General features: G+C 39.5%; 1 protein-coding gene across 3 annotated transcripts in view; it reads left to right on the top strand.

Annotated features, from left to right (window-relative positions):
• TNRC6B (trinucleotide repeat containing adaptor 6B) overlaps positions 1-22,028 on the top strand; it is a 118,805-nt gene that overhangs the window by 11,051 nt on the left and 85,726 nt on the right. For all 3 annotated transcript variants that reach the window (XM_082014265.1, XM_082014263.1, XM_082014264.1), the window contains exon 2: positions 14,512-14,579. In XM_082014265.1, the coding sequence (XP_081870391.1) occupies positions 14,512-14,579 (68 nt within the window). The remainder of the gene's footprint in view (positions 1-14,511; positions 14,580-22,028) is intronic.

The following is a 22,028-nucleotide window of genomic DNA, read 5'->3' as shown; positions in this document are numbered from 1 at the left end:
AACAGCAACAAACAATATTGGTGGCAGTGAAGGTGATTGAATGTATAGTGCAAAAGTGTAATTTAGTGTTCAGTAATTCTGATTATCTTCTGTTTTCTTGACCCATTAAAAATTCTTTTTGTTGTTTCTGCCTGTTGTCCTTTTGTGGCAGTGCATCATCTAGCTTTCCAAATCTAAGTGGAAGAGAGCAGTTAACATGTTTTCTCTCTTCTCTGTCAGGGTGGTTAATAATGTGTGTATCCAAATAACAGCCACTTACAGATGTCAATTTAAACTGCTATAACTTGTTTGTGTGTGTCTGCACCATAAATAGTAAATTAACTGTAAAATGAGTTGGTTAAATAGAGTCATTGGGCTGCATACGAGTGGCTGTTCAAAGTAGTGGTGGTGGGTGAACTGTTCAAGGGCTTTTGTGTCAGATTTTTCCCCTAAATGGAAAGTGGATAAGATTATTATGGAAGTGTAAAAGGTTTCTTCAGAGTTGCAGGTTAGCAAGAATTTATGGCTTGTGAAATGGTAGCGATCTTTAGCTGAAGCATTATACAAGAAGTTAGTTAAAGAAAAGATGGGAATTACTTGTGTCTTACTAAATTCAGGTTTTTCTGGGATCCATACTGTGTACGTACAGAAAGAACACACTAAGAAATGAATGGAGTGCATCATTAACTGTGGTGCAGGAAAAGGCGAGACCTTTTACTTTCTCTTGGTTTTGGCTGGGATAGAGTTAATTTTCTTCCTAATAGCTGATGTAGTGCTGTGTTTTGGATTTAGTATGAGAATAATGTTGATAACACACTGATGGTTTTAGTTGTTGGTAAGTAGTTGTAATGCTTATACTCAGTCAAGGACTTTTCAGCTTCCCATGCTCTGCCCACAGAGAGGTCCACAAGAAGCTGGGGGGGCACAGCCAGGACAGCTGACCCAGACTGGCCAAGACGATATTCCCTACCATAAAACATCATGCTCAGTATATAAAACTGGAGCTGGCCGGGGGGCGGGAATTGCTGCTCAGGGACAGGCTGTCGATCACCGGGTGGTGAGCAGTTGTTGTATTGTGCATCACTTGCTCTTGTATATTCCTTTACTATTGTTATTGTTGTTGTTATTATTATTATTTATTATTATTTCCTCCTCCTTTGCAGTCCTATTAAACTGTTTTTATCTCAACCCATGAGGCTTTTTTTCTTACTTTCTCCCTTATCCTGCCTGGGGAGGAGGGTGAGTAAGCAGCTGTGTGGTGCTTAGCTGCTGGGTGAGCTTAAACCATGACAGTCCTTGTTGGCACCCAGTGTGTGGCTTGAAAGGTTTGAGATAATAACAGATCAATCAGAGCGTACTAAAGGATTTATATCGGTTAACAGTTGTGGGTCACGGTATTTGTTTATTTGACTTGCATCATGCTCTTGTCTTTGCTGTACATGTTGAAGATTGGTGTTGGCTTTTGCAGGCTGCTGTAGTCTGCAATGATTGGTAATGTTTTGCCTGGGAGATTTGTTTTTAGGATGTTGACCTTGAGCTTAATGTGGTATCTGAGCTTTGTACTAACATCATTACTGTATTTCGGGTACCATCTCATGGAGACAGTAGCAATTATACTACTTCCTCTGAGAGGTTTTTTGTGGAGGAAATACAGAATGGCATCTTCTCTGCCTTGTACTGTGATGTTTCCTCTTTCGTTACAGTAACTTTTCAATATCTTGACCATCCTTGGGTAGTTAAAATACTTCTATGGGTACTTCTTGGGAGTATTGTTTCAGTTTTCTCTAAGGTTAGCAAGCAATTTAAGAATATAATCCAGAGATCTGCCCTGAGGCTGGATAGTTACGAGTGGCAGGGTGTGTAGAATAGCACGTGCAAATGCTGAGGTTGGTGGGCACCTCCAGTGTTTTACAACTTTACCTCTGAACAAGTGCCGACTCCTGAAAAACTAGTAGAAAATTTGTAAGAAGGATGCTGTGACCCTGGCAGTTCCAAGGAGACAAATCATTGCAATGTGCTGGGGCCTGGCCCATGCCTACCGAGCCCTATTCAACACTATTCAGTACTTTCAAAGGGAAGAGGGAGGCTTCTAGATCTGATGACAACGTGGTGGGCACTGTGGCTACTCCAACCCCAGCAAGGGGCACTGCAGCTGAACCAGAGAACCACCCCATCCTGGTTTCAGTTGCTCCTATACGAAAGAAGAAATCTTGGAAGCAGAAGTCCACTCATTTAGTAAGGGATGAAGAAGCTTCCTGTGAGAGAGTAGGAGGAAGAAATGGAGGAGAGACACTACTCAGAAGCAGGGCCATCATGAGAACAGAAGAGGGAAGAGAGGTGGCTGCTGCTTGGGGAGGAGGAAGAGGAAGAACTCATAAACAAGGTGATAAGCACCTGTTCCCTATCCCTGAGTGAGCCGCAGGATACGCGAAAGGATTTCAGCCATTGTCCAGGTGAGCATGTTGCCACCTGGCTGCTCCAGTGCTGGGATAACAGCACCAGTAGCCTGGAAGAGAGTAAAGAAGCCAAGCAGCTGTAATCGCTTTCTAGGGAAGGCGGCATTGACAAAGTGATTGGAAAAGGGGCACAAATCCTCAGCCTCTGGAGGTGACTCCTGTCAGGCTTGAAGGAAAGATCATCCTTCAAGGAAGATATTATATGTCACCTAGGCAAGTGGACCACCATGGAGAGAGGTATCCAGTACCTGAGGGAATTAGCTGTCCTGGAGGTGTGTTATGATGACCTGAACAACAAACAGTTGTCCAAAGATCCAGATGAAGTCAACTGCATCCACCATGTGGTAGAAGTTTGTACGGAGTGCACCATCATCGTATGCCAAGTCATTGGCAGTAATGACCTGCAGCAATGGTGGATGAATTGGCTGGTCAACTTCAGCAATACAAAGAGAGTCTCTCCTCCTCCTTGCAGGCCTGTGTCTCAGCTGTAGAGAAACTGCCAGACTTGCTATCCAAAAAGCTGCCCTCAGAGTTCCAGTGATTCAGAGGGTATGTTCTGCTTCCCACCCATATGAATCAGTATCTCAGCTGTTAGGAGTAAGCATTCCTCTGCTCAAGAGAGAGGTTATAGAGGGTACAAACCATGGGCCACCCTGTGGACACCAGTGCACAGGGTACTCTAATGCCATCAAGCTATAAAGGGTCAGAACCCATCTGTATTTCTGGAGTGACAGGGGGATCCCCACAACTGTATTGGAGGCTGAAGTGAGTGAGCCTAACTGGGAATGAGTGACAAAAGCACCCCATTTTGACTTTCCCAGAGGCTCCATGCATCCTGGGCATAGACCACCTCAGGAGAGAGTATTTTAAGGACCCAAAAGGGTACCGGTGGGCTCTTGGTATAGCTGCCTTGGAGACAGAGGAAATTAAACAGCTGTCCCCCTTGCCTGATCTCTCAGAGGACCCTTCTGTTGTGGGATTGCTAAAGGTCGAAGAACAACAGGTGCTGATTGCAACTGCAACAGTGCACCTGCAGGAATATCACACCAACTGAGATACCCTGATCCCCATCCATAAGCTGATTTGTCGGCTGGAGAACCAAGGAGTGATTAGCAAGACTCGCTCACCCTTTAACAGTCGTATATGTCCAGTGCAAAAGTCTAATGGGGAGTGGAGAGTTGACAGTGGACTGTCATGGCCTGAATGAAGTTACACTGCTGCTGAGTGCTGCCGTGCTGGATGTGCTAGAACTTCAATATGAACTGGAGTCAAAGGCAGCCAAGAGGTGTGCCACAATTGATATCGCTAACGTGTTTTTCTCAATCCCTTTGGCAGCAGAGTGCAAGCCATAGTTTGCTTTCACTTAGAGGGGCATGCAGTACACCGGGAGTCAACTGCCTTAGAGGTGGAAACACAGACCTACCATTTGCCATGGATTGATCCAGAGTGCACTGGAACAGGGTGAAACTCTGGAATACCTGCAGTACATTGATGACATCATCATATGGGGCAACACAGCAGAAGAAGCTTTTGAGAAAGGGTAGAAAGTAGTCCAAATCCTTCTGAAAGCTGGTTTTGCCATAGAACAAAGTAAGGTCAAGGGACATGCACAGGACATCCAGTTTTTAGGAATAAAATGGCAAGATGGATGTTGTCAGATCTCAATGGATGTGATCAACAAAATAAGAACTATGTCCCCACTAACTAGCAAAAAGGAAACACAAATTTTCTTAGGTGTTGTGGGTTTTTGGAGACTGCATATTCCAAATTACCATTTGATTCTACACCCTCTCTACCAAGTGACCTGGAAGAAAAATGATTTCAAATGGGGTCTTCAGCAACAACAAACCTTTGAACAAATTAAACAGGAAATAGTTCATGCAGTAGCCCTTGGGCCAGTCTGGTCAGGAGAAGATGTAAAAAATGTGCTGTACACTGCAGCCGGGAGGAATGGCCCTACCTGGAGTCTCTGGCAGAAAGTATCAGGGAAGACCCAAGGTTGACCCCTTGGGTTTTAGTTGGGGATATAGAGGATCCAAGGGCCACTATACTCCAACTGAAAAAGAGATATTGGCAGCATATGAAGGGGTTCAAGCTGCTTCAGAAGTGGTTGATACTGAAGCACAACTGCTCCTGGCACCCTGACTGCCAGTGTTGGGAAGGATATTCAAAGGGAAGGTCCCCTCTACACATTATGCTACATTGAGTAAGTGGGTTGCATTGATCACCAGTGGGCTCAGATAGGAAACCCCTGTTGCCCAGGAATCTTGGAAGTGCTCATGGACTGTCCAGAAGATAAAGATTTCAGAATATCACCAGAAGAGGAGGTGATGGGTGCTAAAGAGGCCCCACTGTATAATAAACTACTATAAAATGAAAAGCATTATGCCCTGTTCACTGATGGATTCTGTCGTATTGTAGGAAAACATCAAAGGTGGAAAGGTGCTGTATGGAGTCCTGCCCAATAAGTTGCAGAAGCTGCTGAAGGACAAGGTGAATAGAGTCAGTTTGCAGAGGTGAAAGCCATCCAGCTGGCTTTAGATACTGCTGAGCAAGAAAAATAGCTAGTACTTTATCTCTATACTGACTCATAGATGGTGGTAAATGCCCTGTGGGGGTGGCTACAGCAATGGAAGTAGACCAATTGGCAGCACAGAGGTAAACCCATGTGGGCTGCTGAATTATGGAAGGACATTGCTGCCCAACTAGAGAATCTGGTTATAAAAGTATGCTACGTAGGTACTCAGGTACCCAACAGTTTGGCCACTGAAGAATATCAACAGCAGGTGGATCAGGCTGCTAAGATTGAAGTGGCTCAGGTAGATCTGGGCTGGCAACATGAGGGTGAATTAGTGAATTAGCTTGGTGAGCTCATGATACCTCAGGCCATCAAGGAAGAGATGCAACTTGTAGATGGGCTCGTGATTGAGGGGTGGACTTGACCATGGACACTATTGCACATGTTATCTATTAACGTGAAACATGCACTGCAATCAAGCAAGCCAAGCTGTCAAAGCCTCTTTGGCATGGAGGATGATGACTGAAGGATACATATGGGGGACCTGGGAGATGGACTATATCACATTCCCACAAACCTGTCAAGGTAAGTGCCATGTGCTTACAATGGTGGAAGCAACCACTGGCTGGCTAGAAGCATATCCTGTGCCCCATGCAACTGCCCAGAACACTATCCTACTATCCTGGGCCTTGAAAAAAGTCTTATGGTGACATGGCACCTCAGAAAGAATTGAGTTAGACAATGGGACTAATTTATGAAACAATCTCATAGACATCTGGGCCAAGGAGCATGGCATTGAGGGGGCACAGCCAGGACAGCTGACCAGACTGGCCAAGAGGATGTTCCCTACCATATAACGTCGTCTTCAGTATATAAAATGGGAATCACTGCTCGGGGATGGGCTGTCGATCACCGGGTGGTGAGCAATTGTTGCATTGTGCATCACCTGTTTTTGTATATTCTGTTGTTGTTGTTATTTCCTCTTCCTTTGCTGTCCTATTAAACTGTTTTTATCTCAACCTACAAGGTGTTTTTTTTTTTTCTGATTCTCTCCCCCATCTGCTTGGGGAGCTGGGGTCGAACGAGCAGCTGCGTGGTGCTTAGCTTCTGGCTGGGGCTAAACCACGACGTGCTTACATTCAGAATGCTGTATGTGTTTTGTGACTGAGATTGCTGAACTATTATTCAAAGTTGCCTTGGCAGCTTCAGAGTTGAAGTTTTCAAATGGCTTTTCTGGATACTCACTCATAACTTGAGTGACTTAAATATCTTTGGTGGTTGCAGGTGTTACCAGCAACACACTATCTTGCTGCAAACAACTAGCTAGTTCAAATTGCCTGCAGAGCAAGATTCAGATGAATTATTTTATATATATGAGCTGCTGTATTTGAAGTACTTTGCAGTTCAGTAATGCATTTTCTTTTTTTAAATTAAATAAACATTCTTATCTATACAATATGAAATGTGGCTGGGGTCCTGACCTTTTTAGCATTTCCAAAGTGTGACTGTTGTTTTCATGATATTCATAAATCTACTTGTTTTAAGCTTAGCAGGGAATTCATGTTAAGATGCTGGGTATTTCAGAGATTAAGTAACAAACATTTTAAAAAATTACATAGAAAATGAGCCATAAGTTATTTCTGCAAGTGCAGGTGATTTATTAGTGACAGTTGGAGGTAGAAGCAAAACTTTTAGTCTTTTAACCACTGCTGCATTGGTGCTTATTTAAGTGAAACACAAATTACATATTCTGAGTTACATAATTTCTCTATTCTTAAGGATTTATTGAGCCACCATTGATAATCTGTCCTACTGTTCTATAAGCATGATGCACATTTTAATGATGGTATGTGTTAACGTGTTGGTGTTTATAGTTAATGTTGTAACATTTCATTGAGTCAAGAATTAAAGTACTGTTAGTCTGCATGGGTATTAGATTAGTGATTTTTCAAAAGTATATGCCGTTTAAGTGTGTTAGCATTCAAAATGATTAGTAGGGAGTACTGAATGTGATATGTGAATTAGCAGTAGGCTTGCTTTAGTAAGTTTTCACTTCTCTTTACTAACAGGAAAACCAGTTAGGACTGCATGATGGTAATAAGATTGAAATAGTCAATCTAGGTGCTGATGAGAAACTTCAAGGAAATAGTGAGTAGGCTAGGAGATGGCTCATATCTTGTGTTGCTATTTTTTGTATATTGAGACTGTGCTTTTGCAAGATTGAGAGGGGGGAAAAAAAGGTGGAAATAGGTTCAAATGAAACTTTGGTAACATCACAGTGCTGTACAATAAAACAAAATCCTGAGAGAGACCAAAAATTCAGATAACTCTTCATGCATATCTTGTCTGTAAGACTTTCCTCTGTGTGGTGCAGAAAAATACTTTGCTTTTTCTCATTTTAGGAGCTCTTTTTTCTTTTTTCTTTCTTTTAAGTCACTATTTCTAAGGTGGTTTTTTAAATGCCTTCATCTGTGTACTGAAATTAAGGTTGAATCTAAAAAGTATATTTTGGGACTAATTTTGCTGAGCAATTTGTACTATTCTATGCATATTTTGAGATGCGAGCTTAACACTGATTTATTCCTAAGACAATTATTAAAGTGTTTGCAGCTAAATTGCATTGGTTTTAATAAAAGAAGTTAAATTAAAAATTTAATTAATCTGTTGCTAATGAGTAACATTTTCCCTGATGCAGTTTATCCAAAGTGCTCATAATAAAGCCAAGCAGAGAAGTGACTCGGCTTTCCTTTCATTTGTAGTAGTGATTACATTTCTGTTAGTCCTCAAATTGTCTTTGAGATTTCTGACAAGTTATTCTAACTGCTTGGCATTTATAGGGCTTCCACCACTGTTAGCAGTAGTGACTAGTGACTAATTGCTTGGATTTTAACGATTAGGTGGTGCAATTCTACTTAAAGCAAGCATTAGTGAGACAAAAGAAATGCTGATGGCCTGTTTACAGTAGCACTGTTGCTGCCTATGATTGGGAAGGTTCACTGGTGTTAAAGCAGTAGCTGTGACAAAACACCAAATTTATCATTCTTAAGATAGGCCTGCAGTAGGCTGTGTTAAAATTGGCAGGTAACATAAAGCACTGAAAATAAATTGCCACAACCAGCAGAAAGCAGCTTTTTGACCTTGGCTGGTCCTCACTGGAGTCTAGCTGTACACCAGATAAGGTTTCAAGTTCACGTGTGCTTGAGATGCTAGCAAATGAAAAATCTTAAAGGAGTCTTCCATCTCCTGTTCACTCAGGTGGCTGGTTGCTGTCTTTTTTATAAAATAGCTAACTTTTTTTTTCTTTTTCTATGGAATGAGTGGGAAAAGGTAGTGATAGTAGCTCTAATGAAGCTGCATTAGTATGTTTCTATAACTGGTGAAGACAAAAAACCAAAATACTGCTTAATAGCTTTTCATAATAAGTATAGGATTTCTTGCAAACATCTATCTTTTTTCCTGAGAAAAAGTTTGGTTTCTCTTACACTCAATTCAGTTTTGGTGGGCTAGGATACCTAATGAAGGTGTTGCATCTTGTTAGGAAAATACATGCTTTCTGACATCAGGATTCAAGAAAGATGAGGCTTTTGACCTTGAAACTTTCTGACCCTTCAAAGTGTGGCTGACTTTATCTAGGAACTCCAGATTAGATTTACTCATTAATCAACTCCATTGGGATCTCATTGAAGATATTTTTAGAAAGAATAGTATGAAACTGTAATAACGGGTGCTGTACTTCTGGAAAAAAGGAAATACTTTATTATGTCTAAGCTCCTTCTGGTATATTTCATTTTCTAAAAGCAAAGTATTGAGTGTCTAATTGTGAATAGCTTTTTTAAACTTATATAAAACAATTTGTCTTTTATTATTTAGAACACTCAATGTATAAACTTTTGTCAAAATTTGAATATTCACAGGTGCCTGGATTTTTAAGGAAAAAAACTTTGAAATAATAAAATACGGAGTTCAACAACTTGCGGTTCCTTTTTTAAAAATGCAAGTTTTCTATTGACTTCCCCTGTGCTGTTCAAAGGTCTTTTTTTGGTTTCTGCTTCCAGCTGCCCCAATCCTGAAGCCTTCTCCATTGCTTGCCAGGAGAAACAGGTGTGGAGTGCGCTTCCTTTGATTCCTCCTCTTGGAATCAATGGCTCCCTCTGCAGTCCTTTTAACAGAAACTAAAGTGTCTCGGATCCTGTGCTGTCTCACCTTTTATTCTTTCCTTGGGAAGAATACAAGAGGTACAAGAGTTTTGTTTTACCCCCATCTTCCACTCTTTTTCTACATATGCAGGACGACTGCATTTCCTACTTATGGTGTAAGTCAAGAAAGACTAAAGACTTAGAATATGCCTTCTCAGAACAGTTGCAGTTAACCACATCTGTTGTGGTTGCTGTATGCTGTGTATCGCTGAAGCTTAGTGCTGGCTGGGCTCCAGCTTCCTTAAAAAGAAGGCTAAAAGAGTGCTGGATGTGATATGGTGATGATAGTGAAGAGAAACTGAGAGGCTTGTGGGGAAGAAATGTGCGTAGGAATTTTGTAAGAACTATGGGTGGAAATGAAAAAGAAGAATATTTTCAGCTAACTGTGGCTGTTATATGCTGTTCTTCAGTTCATCCTCAGATAGTCATGTAATCAAAACTTTAAAATATCATGTTCTCATCCTTTCTGCAATGCGATGTTACTATTGTCATTGGGAAAATAAAGACCTAAATAATTTTTAAGTACTTTTTTTTGATCTCAAAAATAACTCTAATGAATATATAGCTGAGCCTAAGAACTAATTTTAGGAAAATGTAAACAATGTCCATGGAATTTTACTGGGACAGTTTGCTCATTAATTATTTTCAGAAGGCTCTTTGTCAGATATATATAAGATGAACTACCCAGTAAGGTGAATTTTACTTTTAAATGTCAAGGAAAGCTGGAAATGGATATTACTTTATAAGCTTATCCTAGAATTTTTAGAACACTGAATAAACTGTATAGCATTTTCTAGCAAAAACTTTTAAAACTACAAATTTCAAAGTGAAAAATCTAGGTCACTAATCATGAAATTGTTTAACATCTGCAGGCAAGCAAAAGAAAATTAGAGGCAAGGTTCTGCAAAAAGAGGAATGCAAATATTGTTGCACAGGAACAGGCCTGTGGAATGATCTTATATATATAACTTCCCCTTTCACTTTGTAAAAATGATCTCATTGCCAGAAACAGAAAAGCTTGTGCTGCTATTGTTTTATGATCTTCTAATACACAAATAAATCTTTATACATAACAGATACATAAAACAAAAAAATCCGCAAGGACTTGTGAAATTTGGTGTTGCAATTTTGTTTGTACAACAACTAATTTTTTGTCTGCCTAATAGTATATTTTCCAAATAATTGTATATCCTTTTATGTTGTTTTTTTGTGAGTGGGTTAGGTTTGTGTCGTATTGCATTGAGGGAGATCTGCAGCCCAAATGTTGATTTTATTCATGTAAAATCTTCTCTCTGCCTCAGACCTTTCTTTATTCTCAGCTCTCACATTTATAGACTGTTGTGGAAGGGTTTTGAGCCTTCACTGTCTGTACTAATAGACAGTATTCTAAAAGAGGACGTACTATGGTTCTGCTCCAATCATTTCAGTATCTCCTTCTGTATTACTGTTTGGCATAGTTTAGTTTTTCTTGGTGGTGTGGTGGGTTTTTTTTGGTGTGTGGTTTTTTTTGTTTGTTTGTTTGCTTTTTTTGTTTGGTTGGGTTTTGGGGTTTTTTGTTTAATATTCTAGGATGTTTTTCTTAGACCTTTCCCCACTGAAGTGCAGGTTCTTGCTGATGGGGAATTTGGTAGGGGGTTTTTTCTCCTATATATTACCTGTCAACACTAAACTGAATCTATTCTTGTATTCATAGAATTGATGGGAAATCTAGGTTGGAAGGGACCTCACGAGGTCTCTAGTCTGCCCTGCTGCTCAAAACAGGGTCAGCTATGAGGTCAGACTAGATTACAAGGGATTTCACCCAGTCTGGCCTTGAAAACTTGAAGCAAGGAGGCTATAGAACTTCTCTGGGCTATCTGTTCCAGTGCTTGACTCTCCTCATGGTGAAAATGAGTCATCTTATATCCAGTCTGGACTTCTCATGTTTCAACTTATGCTCATTGCTTCTTGTCCTGTCACGGTGCACTGCTGTGGAGAGCCTGACTCCTCACTGACCCCCTTGTAGATACAGACAGACTGCTGTTAAGTCTCCCCAAAGCTGTGTCTTCTCCAGGCTGAACAAGCTCAACTCGCTCAGCCTCTCCTCACAGGGCAAGTGCTCTGGCTCCCTGAGCAGCTTGGTTGCCTATACTTTACGGATGTATTTCTTGTATTGGGGGGCCCAAAATGAGGTGCATTAGACCATATCTGGAATAATAAGCATTGAGTAGAGGCGATAATCAGTTCCCCCATCTTCTGGCAAGGCTCTTAATAAAGCCTGGGGTGCTGTTGACCTTTCCTGCCAGGGCACAGTGCTGGCTCATGGTCAGCTTGCTATCTGCCAAGACCTTTTCCACACAACTGCTCCTCAGTCAGTCTACAGCCTGTATCATTGCCAGAGCCTCTCAGGTGCAGGGCTTTGTGTTTCTCCTGTCTGAATTCATAAAGTTCCTGTAGGGTCCATTCCTCCAGCCTGTCTAGGTTCATCTGAATGGCAGCCCTGCCTTTGGACATGTTGACTGGACCTCTTCACCCCAGTTAAGTATGATATTAAAAATCTGAGCAGAGTATACCCTACTGGCCCTTCAAGTCATTGGTAAAGTTGTTTAATGGACATGTTCTCGGGTAGACCCCTGCAGCACCCCACCTGATACCAGCCTCCAGGTAGCGTACAACACAGTAACCATTATCCTCTTAGCCTGACCAGCCAACTGTTTGCTTCCTAGTTGTTCATCCATTCTAAAAGAGGGGTTTTTTCCTAGTTCGCTAATACCCAATTTCTTAAAAGTTCCTATGTTCTCTTTTAGTGTGTTCATGCATTTTATTGTTAGCTTTTTTAATCAGTGAAAACCTACCAATGAATCCTTATTTTGCATATTGAACAGTTCCCATGTTCATGAGTGCTTTCTCACTCTGCCTAATTTCCTTGGTGAACTTCTCATGAGAAACTTTGTCATTGCCTTTCTGTAAGTTACAAGAAGCCCAGATCCTTTTTTCAGTGCTGACATAATTGTGCCATATCTTCTTCAGTTTTTTTATAATGCAGATTTTGGTCATTTCAGATGCTTCTGCCTGCTGTCTGAAGTACAGCAAGCTGATTAACATCTCTTAAAGTAGATGGGGTTTTCTAGTTCCTTTAAAAGAGATTGTGCTTGGACCTACAATCTTGTCTCTAGCTCAGGCGACTTGTTCTTAATTATTTGCTCACTTCTCTTTGAAATGGTAATTTTGGTAGATATTCATGCTAGATGATAATGTGTCTGGAACAGCTATGTTACTAGCATTCTTCATATAAAATTCATATTAAAGCACCAGTTTTATTGGCAGTACTTCAGCAATTGCCTTGTCCTGATGGTGGTCTACTAGATGTTCCAGTTCTCATTCAAATTTGTTGTTTATGATCTAATAAAATAATTTCCTGTTCCTTTCTGAGTTTTTGTTGGTTTTAAAATCATTCTCATTTTATACTTCAGTTTTTATGATCTCACCTTTTCTCCAGCTTCATAAAATTGAATTTCTATTTTATATGGCAGTCTTGTTAGTTTAGCGCTATATGCTGTATATAGTGCTTCTTTACTCCCAAATGTTGTATTTCATCTTTCTTCCCAGTACCGGCCACAGACTGTTCCCTTGTTCACCATTGATATGAATTATGCTTGTCTCATACCAGTAACCGGCTAAAATACCTCCTGATACCAGGTTGTGTATGAGTAACTCCTAAATGTTTACCCTCACTCACAGAACCATGCTGTTTTGCTATGTGGCCACAAATCTGTAGATATTTTACCAGTTGTCACTCTTGTATTTTAACATCTGCAACAACAGAATTAGTGGAATGAATACTTTTCAGCTAGACAGTTTTGAGGCCAGATGTTAGAGCTCTTGAGAATCAGCTATGGACTGAGGTACAAAGAGATTTCGGTGTGATAGGGTAGGAATACATGGATAAAAGTCCAAGTTATTTGTGAAACTGTAATGCAAAATTTTCTTGCTTTCAAACATTTCTTTTAAATGAAAATACTGTTTTGACTGCCAATCGCATGGGTACGTGTTTACAAATGTGAAATTACTTTACACGTATTTGATTGACTGACTGTATTCTGGATGTCATTACCACCTTACAGTTCATCAGTTTCTCAGTTCACTTGTGATTTTGCTTAGGGCTGTGTCTGCGCAGGCAAATAATGTAATTTCTGTTATCCTAGTTAGATGTCAGTATACAGATAATGGGGTTTTTTGGTCAGTATTCTTGACCTGTCAAAAAAATCAAGGTACAAATGAGTAAACTTGACTCTTTTTTGGGGAGGGTAGGGGCACAAGGGAAAGTGGCTGCTGGATTTTGGTTTGGTTTGGGTTTTCTGGCTCCTTCAAAGACTGACTAAATCATGTTATCATTACTGACTGAATAGTGCTTCTCTCCTCTTTCCAGTTTAATGTAGTGGGTCGTGGTTTTGTGTGTGACTATGATTTAGTTGCTTTGTTGTATGGCTTAATGAGTATTGCAGTGTGGCCTGTTTGCTGGCTGCACATGAAGTAGGACATTGCTAACTGTGTATCTGGATGTTTATATAAAATACTAAGTGCATGTGTTGAATTTTTTTATAAAGAGAAGAATGTTTTGCTATCTGTGCAAGAAATTCTGGCTGAATGAAACAAAGAATGCATAATTAATTAATGATCAAATATAATGTAATTATTCTTTCTGGCCAAAGAAATTACTGAAAATGTATGTTAAAACTGTATTTTAAAAGCAAACAATTAAAGAGAAAACTTCCTTAGTGCCCTTGGAATCTTTTAACATGTGAGCCAAAGGAAATGCCTACCTTATGTTGTCATTGGAACAGCATCTATTTGAGGTTCCCTTAGGCCTCTTTTTTACCCTGCTAACTAAGCTATGTGTGTGCAGGGAGAGTCTCTTTTTCATGTAAAGGTTATTTTTCACAAGACGTACTCTGCTTTCACAGCAGTTTCTGTCCGTTGTTAATAAGTTTCTTTGAAAATTCTGATTTTTCTCCAGAGATTTTGATAGACATAACTTCGATTCCTGCTGTATATGTAAGGAAGAAGTGGTAGAAGTCATACTTATTCAGAATGACAAAGGAAGTCCATAACAGAACCTAGATACCCTGACTGATAGTCTTCTGCTATAGCCATTAAATCATTCTTTTTCCCTTGTAAGATTTTCTGAAAATTGTGCTATAAAATGATACCGTAGCCATGGGATTGGAGATGTACATATGTTGCTAAGAAAATACATGATCTGTTCTGGACCAGCCACTGTGATGAAGTGGCTTTCTTAAGTTGTTGCATATGGAAAAGGGCCACTTTAGGTGATGTGCGTTTTGCTCCACCGATTTCTGACCTGCAATGCTTGCCTTTGCAGATGGAACATGAGGATTTTGTAATGGAGGGGCATGGCAAGACTCCACCTCCTGGTGAAGAAAACAAACAGTGAGTCACACGTTTATTTAAAAAGGGCCTTACCATAGTAAATGGTGTGAAGCACTCTTGTTTAAATGTGCTGGGAGCATTGGTTGTTCATTTGGTGCTTGCCCTTTTGGTTCCTTAAATATCTATATATAATAGTGGATGGTGGCTGGAAAAAAAAAAGCAGGATGTTGACTTGCCTAAATTTAAAAGCATAGGAATATGCATTGCAATTTCAGAAGATAAATCAGAAGTTGTTGTAAAAGGGATAATCATTCTGGAAGCGTGGCACTGAGGTAGTGAGTTTGTACATTAAGTTTTTAATACAGTTCTTTGTCACTGGAATAATGTGAAATATGATAGAACCAGGGCCATTCTTTTGGTATGTGTATGGTAGATTGGTCCTCTTTGAAATATGAGCCTTGCTTTTTTAGAATGCGTTTTAATAAAGGAACAGCAATTGTAAACAAAATGCTCTTTCAAGGATGCACAATTTAAGATGCTGGTACACAGTGCTTTAGGGCAAGAAGCTTGATTAGAGAAGAAAATGACAGATTTCCATTAGCAAAAGGCACATAGAAAATGGCTTTTTCATACGACTTCAAACTGAAATCCAGTAATGGTTGGGGTATTTTTCCTGGGTTTTTGTTCAGATGGAAAGAACAGAGCATTGTCCTAGAAGTATTGCAGTGATGGCGGTCTTCCATATTCTTTTCTTTAGTTCATGCAATGGTAATTCAATTTTGATATCATAATTATTATTTTTTTCCTGACCTGCTTTTTGGAGCAAGCAAGATGGTCTTTCGGAAATGCACAGTGCAAAACTTCTTTTTTTCTTTGCTCCTGTGCCTAATTGGGGTGAAGGTTTTCCTTGTTTTTTAGAAAAGCTAGCAACTGTAAGTCCACTGCCTCTGTGACAGTAAGAAACCGTTTCTGAGGTAGCCAAGATGAGTTCAGGGAAGTTCTAGTGCTGAACGTGCACATTCTTTCCAACATGGAAATGAGCCAAACTTCTCAAAGTAATTGCTGTTATTTCTTTCTATTCAGACTTCCCAACTTACTGTGGTACCAAGAGATACAAAGCTTGTTGAAGTAGAAACTTTCAGAAAGTTCCAGAAGAAAAATCGGTGCAGAAATAAAAAGTAGGAGTTAGACTTCTGCTCTTCTGAATTTTTTCTTTAGATATCTAGTAGTATAATGAAACACATTATTGTAGTGAATAATACGAGTGATGTTGTGTTGGGTTTGTCATAGCCTTGTGTTTGCTGTCTTATTTTAGGTGCAAGTGGAAGCTAGAATTCTTTACAGTTGACCTGATTTCTAATTAGAGCTTTTCAAGTGCCTTACAACATTATCTCTCTTCTCCAAAACTGTTGTTATTAGAAAGAGGCTAAGATTAGTAATAGGCAGGATTTTTACTTTTTTAACTGATAAATTTGTGTTCAGGTGACATCTGGGATCTTGTCATACAGATCCTGCCCTAAGGAGTATCATTCCTAATAGTGTTGTTAATATTTTGATAAAAGTCTCAACGTGCAATTTTAGTAATGCAACTAAGAGATGAAGATACTTGTTTTGTGCAACTGTAGCATAATATCAGCAAAATAGTATTGTGGGTATTGCTCTTAAATTTAAATCAATCACTTGAATCTTTTTCTACCCACGATCTCAAATTTTCAACTACCCAACAAAATTGTCTGCCTTGGTAGATCTTACCTCTTGCTGCAACTGACATTGATCTGGCACTGAGATAAAAAAAATGATAATCACACAAAGGATCAGTAATTTGTATTCTTAAATTACTCCAAAAAGCTGCACTGATTTAAAATCTTTTACTGTAGGTCTTAAAAGAAAAGAAAAAAAATAATCTGAAATTGCCTCTTGTATTCTTACTTACTTGCATTAGGGATTTGTTGGACAACCTGGAGTGGGTCTAGTGAAGGGCCACAGAGAGGGACTGGAGTGTCTGACATAGGAGGAGAAGCTGAGAGGGCTTGGACTGTTTAACCTTGAGATGAGACAGCTGGGGGGAGACTCTTATCTGTGTGTATAGATACCTGATAAGGGGACTAAGGAAGACTAAGCCAAACTCTTCACAGTGGTGACTGCTGAGGAGGCAATGGGCGTAAACTGAAATACAGGAAACTGAAACATAAGGAAAAAAACTTTTTTTTAAGCTGTGAAATGTGTTCAGATCTTTGGAACAGGTTGGCCAGAAAGGGTGTGCCGCCTTCATCCTTTAAGATACTGAAAACCTAGCTGGACACAACCCCGAGCAGCCTGCTGTAGTTAACCATACTTTGAGCAAAGGGGAGAGATCGAGGATCTGAGAGATCCCTTTCATCTGCAGTGATTCTGTGTACCTGTGTTTACTGTTGTCCTCCTAGCTGGTTTGAAATAAAATTGGAGCTTGTTAGTGAAAAGTAGATCGTAAGTTTGAATGCAGAGGCAGATGTTCATTACAGAAAGTAGCTGGATGCTTCCTTCCCTTTCCTGCTGTTCATCAGACTTCCTAGAGTTTAGTGCCTCTGTAGCTATGCAGATGGGATTTTTTTTGAGCGCTTCTAATTCACTTTCCTGAAAAGTTGGCCATGTTAATTTAAATGCCTTTCATAGGCAGCTTGATCTGAGTGACTCTCTACTGAGATTGTTGAAGAAGTACTCAGAAGATACAGTTTCAGCAACTGATCTGTGAGGGAGCTAACTTGCACCACAGTGCTTGAGCAGTCTGCAAGTGTTAACCTCCTAGGCAAGCCTAGCAATTTCTTAATATTTAACTGCATTCCAAGGGACTCAAAAGTTTGAGTGGGCAATGAAAGAACAACAATAAAAAGATACTTCTGAGACTTTGAATGGAAGCAGTAGTTCTTGCATAGCCCCAGTTTCATATGAAATTCCCTTTGCTAAAGTACAGCTTCGTAAAGGATTACAAGGAGCCAGCATCCATGGATGACTTCTGGCACACCATTTCTGAAATGCAACAGAGTATTTCAACTCAGTTTGACTCAGGGTTAAAAACTTGGCATTGCAAGAGTACCTTCTAGTGTTAAACAAAAAACACCAAACTTGCTTCAGTCTCACAAACCTTTCTTTTGCTGTACTGAACACTTCTTTTGGGCAGACTTACAGTACTAAAGTTGCAGCATTTTAAGACTTTTTGATTGAACTGTAGATGATACTTGAACTGCTGTCTCCTGATACCTGTCAGCTTTGTGGGGAGGAATTATCCTGTTAGACTGTATATAAGGTCTTTAGAAATCTTCAACTGATAATTTACAACATGAATATAATGGATTTCAATTGAAGCTGATTAAGAAGTTACCCATTAAAAATCCTGAGTACGGGTGAAATATGAAATACTCGTCACAAGTCCTGTGAAAGATCTGCAGTTTATGCATGGTGCCTGTGTCACAAAACTGTGGTGATTGTGCAGCAGTGAGGGCTGCCACTTACTCTAAAACCTACGCTTTAAAAGAAGTGAGTCTGCCTGGACTACTGGAGCTGATAATGGCCGTCTCAGACCATGCTTCTACTTTGGCAGAGGACCAATGGACTCTTTGAGAAATTGTTACTTTTCAGTTTTTAAGTACTCTGTAAATTCCTCTCTCCTCTCAGTTCTCTGGTATGTGATGTAACTGTTTGTTTGTCACACTTGGACACGTTATTTTGTTTTGTGGCTAATATGTTTTGTAAGAAACCCCTTTCCTACCCTCCCAAGGGAAAAGTTTGGAGACAGATCAGTATCATTATGTTTAACTGCAGGTGGACACTTTGTTAGATGTGTTCTCTCATATTTTCAGCCATTATGAAGAGACTGACCTGAATTGCTGTGCTTAAGGAGTAAATATTATCTCCCTGCAAAATTCTTACATTTTACATGGCAGTAGTTTCTTGCTGCCTTACCAGTTGTAAGAGGGCCTTACTTTTTCACTGCTGGAGCAAAGATTAACAGGCAACTTTGATCCAGAAACATCTTTCCAAAACAGTCAAAGCTCCGTTGATGAGCAGAACGTGGCATCTGTTTGTACCTTTTTTGAGGTAGGGAAAAAAATTCTACTCAAGTCCTTAAATTGATGTTTTACTCCTAGTTCTAGCAGTATTAATTAGTTACTCTGGCTGTGCTAATAAATTATCCCCTGCTGTCACCACCAGAAACTTACGCACCTTGGTCTGCTAGTGAAAGGGATTGTGTAATAAAAAACTACTCCTTTTTATAAGAAAGATGTAAATGTTTTACTATTCCTGACTGACACACGGAGAACTCTGACAGTTGCTATTCAGACAAAGTGAGCCAAGTTCATACTTGTGTTTACTAGCAAGGTAAGCCAAGCTATTACTGCTCTCAGAAGTAACTCAGCTGGCTATTCCCCACCTGCTGTTCTGTTAGTAATGGGAAAGAAAAGTTTTCAACTATCTTGGCGATGTGTACATCTGGAAATGATTCATAGTGCAAGAAAGATAGCAAAACAAGATAATTTCCATAATTTACAAACTGTCACTGGTTAGACCTATTGGATAGTCTTTTCCCTGGCTTGATGCTTTAATGTATAGATTCTGAGGCAAGAGTTCGTAATGAGACCCTCCAAACTTGCTGTAATTGCAGGAAAAGATTGCAACCAATAAGGATCGCAAAATTCTTGTTTTAAATTTGGTAATGTTCTCTTAGATTACTCTTTGACATTTCAGCAGGAATATCCAATGTATTCCTGGATTTGTGTGACACTACAATTAAAAAAAAGCGATAGCTAAAATGGTCTAAGCTGAAAACAGGAACCACGGACTAATAAAATAATTTAAGTTGGAAATGACCTCTGAAAGTCATTTTGTCCAATCCCATACTCAAAGGAGGGCCAGATTTGAAGGTTAGTTCTAATTTTTAAGTTGTATCAGGCTTCTCAGGATTATTCTAGTGCCTTTCTGGGCAATTGTTGCAACGTTTGATCACCCTCACGGTGGAGAAAATTTTCCTGTTAGTAAGAATTTTCCTTGTTGCAATTCATGTGCATTGCCTTTTATCTTCCAGCGTGAGTGTCTGAAAGTCTGGCTCAGTCTTCATTAAAACTTACTTCTATGTTTGCTTACATAGCAGAATTATACCCCTGCCCCAGCTTATTTTTGTCATTTTAAAACTAAGTGAAACAAGCTCTATCAGCCTTTCCTTGTACGTCAAATTAAGAGGCAAGTTAATAGGCCAGTCTACCTTTGTTTTCAACACCCTGCTAAATATTGGGTGCACATATAAATATCACTGCCACAGTGGCATAAAACAACCAACCTTACTCTTTTATAGTGTTTCTGAAAACTATAAAAATGCTGCAGTGGTATATCCTGAAGATGTCTGCTCTGATCGGTGAGAATGCCAGACACTGCTATAAAGTACTACAGTATTCTTTTGAAGGCTTTATTTAATGTTAAAATCCCATGAAGGACCCTAGCCATAGCTTCTGTCCCTGTAGCATAAAATGCTGTTCTTACCAAATTTAAAGTAAACAGTTAGCTAAATGCTTGCATAATTGGGGTTTTGTTTGATGGTTTAAGGACATTCCATATTACAGAAGGTATTGAGCTTTGTCTTGAGTATTATTGCACCTTTTTGATTGACTGGCAGTATGAACCTAAGCAGAAGTGGGTTTTGGTTTGTTTTTTTTTTTTCCCCCAGAAGATTCCTGATGGGATTTTCAAAGTAGCCTCCAAATCCTAATTCAGATTATTGTATCAGATTTAAGGTACCTAAATTTGTGTGTCACCCCAGCTTCTGTTGAAATTCATGGCAAGTTAAGTCTTTCCTTGAAAACATCAACAATTATGTTCAAAAGTAAAGGTGTAACTGATTTTTCGTTGCTGATTGTTCTATGTGTGTGTAGAATAAGTAGCCCAGTAGAGAAATGTCCCCAAACGCTGAAGTCTTCTGTCCGACATCCTAACCAGCTACCAAACAGACATGTGTTATGTCTTTAGCAGCCATACCAAACACTTTTGTCACAGGGTATTGCAGTTCTGTTGCCCTGTCAGAATACGCTTCAGCCCCAGTGATCCTTCAGGCTAGCTCTGGTATTAGCATCTGAGTAGGAGAGTTCTAACTTTGAAGATTTTTTTTCTGTTATGTCTTTGGAGATTTGAAAGGATATTTGAGGGTGCGAGACCATTAGACTAAAACTTAAGATGAAAATTGATCCAACTAAGGTTTAAGGAATATTTTAATCACCAACTAAGGTTTAAGGAATATTTTAATCACCAACTAAGGTTTAAGGAATATTTTAACCACCTTCATATTGTAGAAGTCCTTTTACCCCCTGCAGTGGAGTGAGCAACAGGACAAGTTTGCATTTGAAGGCAACTCTACCTGTGTATATAAGGGAGGCCTGAGGCACAGACAAAAGAATTGCCTTTTGTTGTGCAATGAAGTGGGTAGGAATGGATGAGATGGCAGTGAACTCTGTATCTGTAGAGGCAGCTGTGTTTTAGCCACAAGACTGGTAAGTCAATAATGTTGCAAAAGCTGGCTTGCACCCTTTGCAATCCGGTACTTCTGCAATGTAACAAAAATATGCAGAATTTATACTTAAAACTAGGCACTTCAAAATGTCAAAAGTTCCATCAATTGTCTTCCATACTTTACCAGTTTAATGTTATACTTAAATCTTTTGAAGTTTTTGTACTTAAAATCATATGTATTACTGACAGGAAAAATGTAGTCTGAGTATTCTAAGCAAATATAATGTAAAATTAGACATCCACTTCTGCAAGTTAGTCTTGAAAATATTTTCCATTGTCATTTCATGGTTTTTAAGATTCTCCATTTCACCTACTCAGTAATTTTTTTTTTTCTTCCTTCAAACCATAAATTAGGAGGTAGCAACGCATATAAGCCCTGTATGTCTTATTTTGTCATGAACAGATACAGGCTTTCCATGTACCTCAGCTAACCAACACCATTCGTGTACTGTTGTTTTGCAAGTATTTTCTCAATATGTGGGAAAACAGAAGCCAGATGACTGTTGGGAAAAAAGGCTGTGGGAGATCACACAGAAAAAAGCAACTTTGGAGGTGAAATTCGCACTTACTATCCCAATGTGTTTATCCTACACTGCTGCTGAATATTTGAGAGAGGAGAAGATTTGTGGACAGTATACATTCTAACTGTGAATAGTTTGGCATGTATTTTCCCTAGGATTTTATAGTGCTTTCTTTCAGATGTCTTGTGGTAAGAACGGGCTAGTTTGCTTGGGTTCCTTACCTGCCCCCCCAAGATCTGTATATATCCTGTGTAGGAAGTGCACAAAGCCTGCTTCTGAATTAGCAGTCTCATCTCATCAAGAGACTTCTTTACATTTATTGTCTTTCCAAACCAGGAGAAAAGTTTATTTTCTATTCCAACTTGCTGATTTATAAATACAATATTGCAAAATACCAAGAGTTGATAGTGTCACATACTATCCTTGATACCATTGGTTTCTCTAGTCATTACTGATA

The sequence above is a fragment of the Phaethon aethereus genome, assembly GCF_964289735.1.
Source record: "Phaethon aethereus genome assembly, chromosome: 1".
NCBI classification, from domain to species: Eukaryota; Metazoa; Chordata; class Aves; order Phaethontiformes; family Phaethontidae; genus Phaethon; species Phaethon aethereus.
Note: the sequence above shows the minus strand (reverse complement) of the source record. Positions and strands in the feature narration are given on the sequence as shown.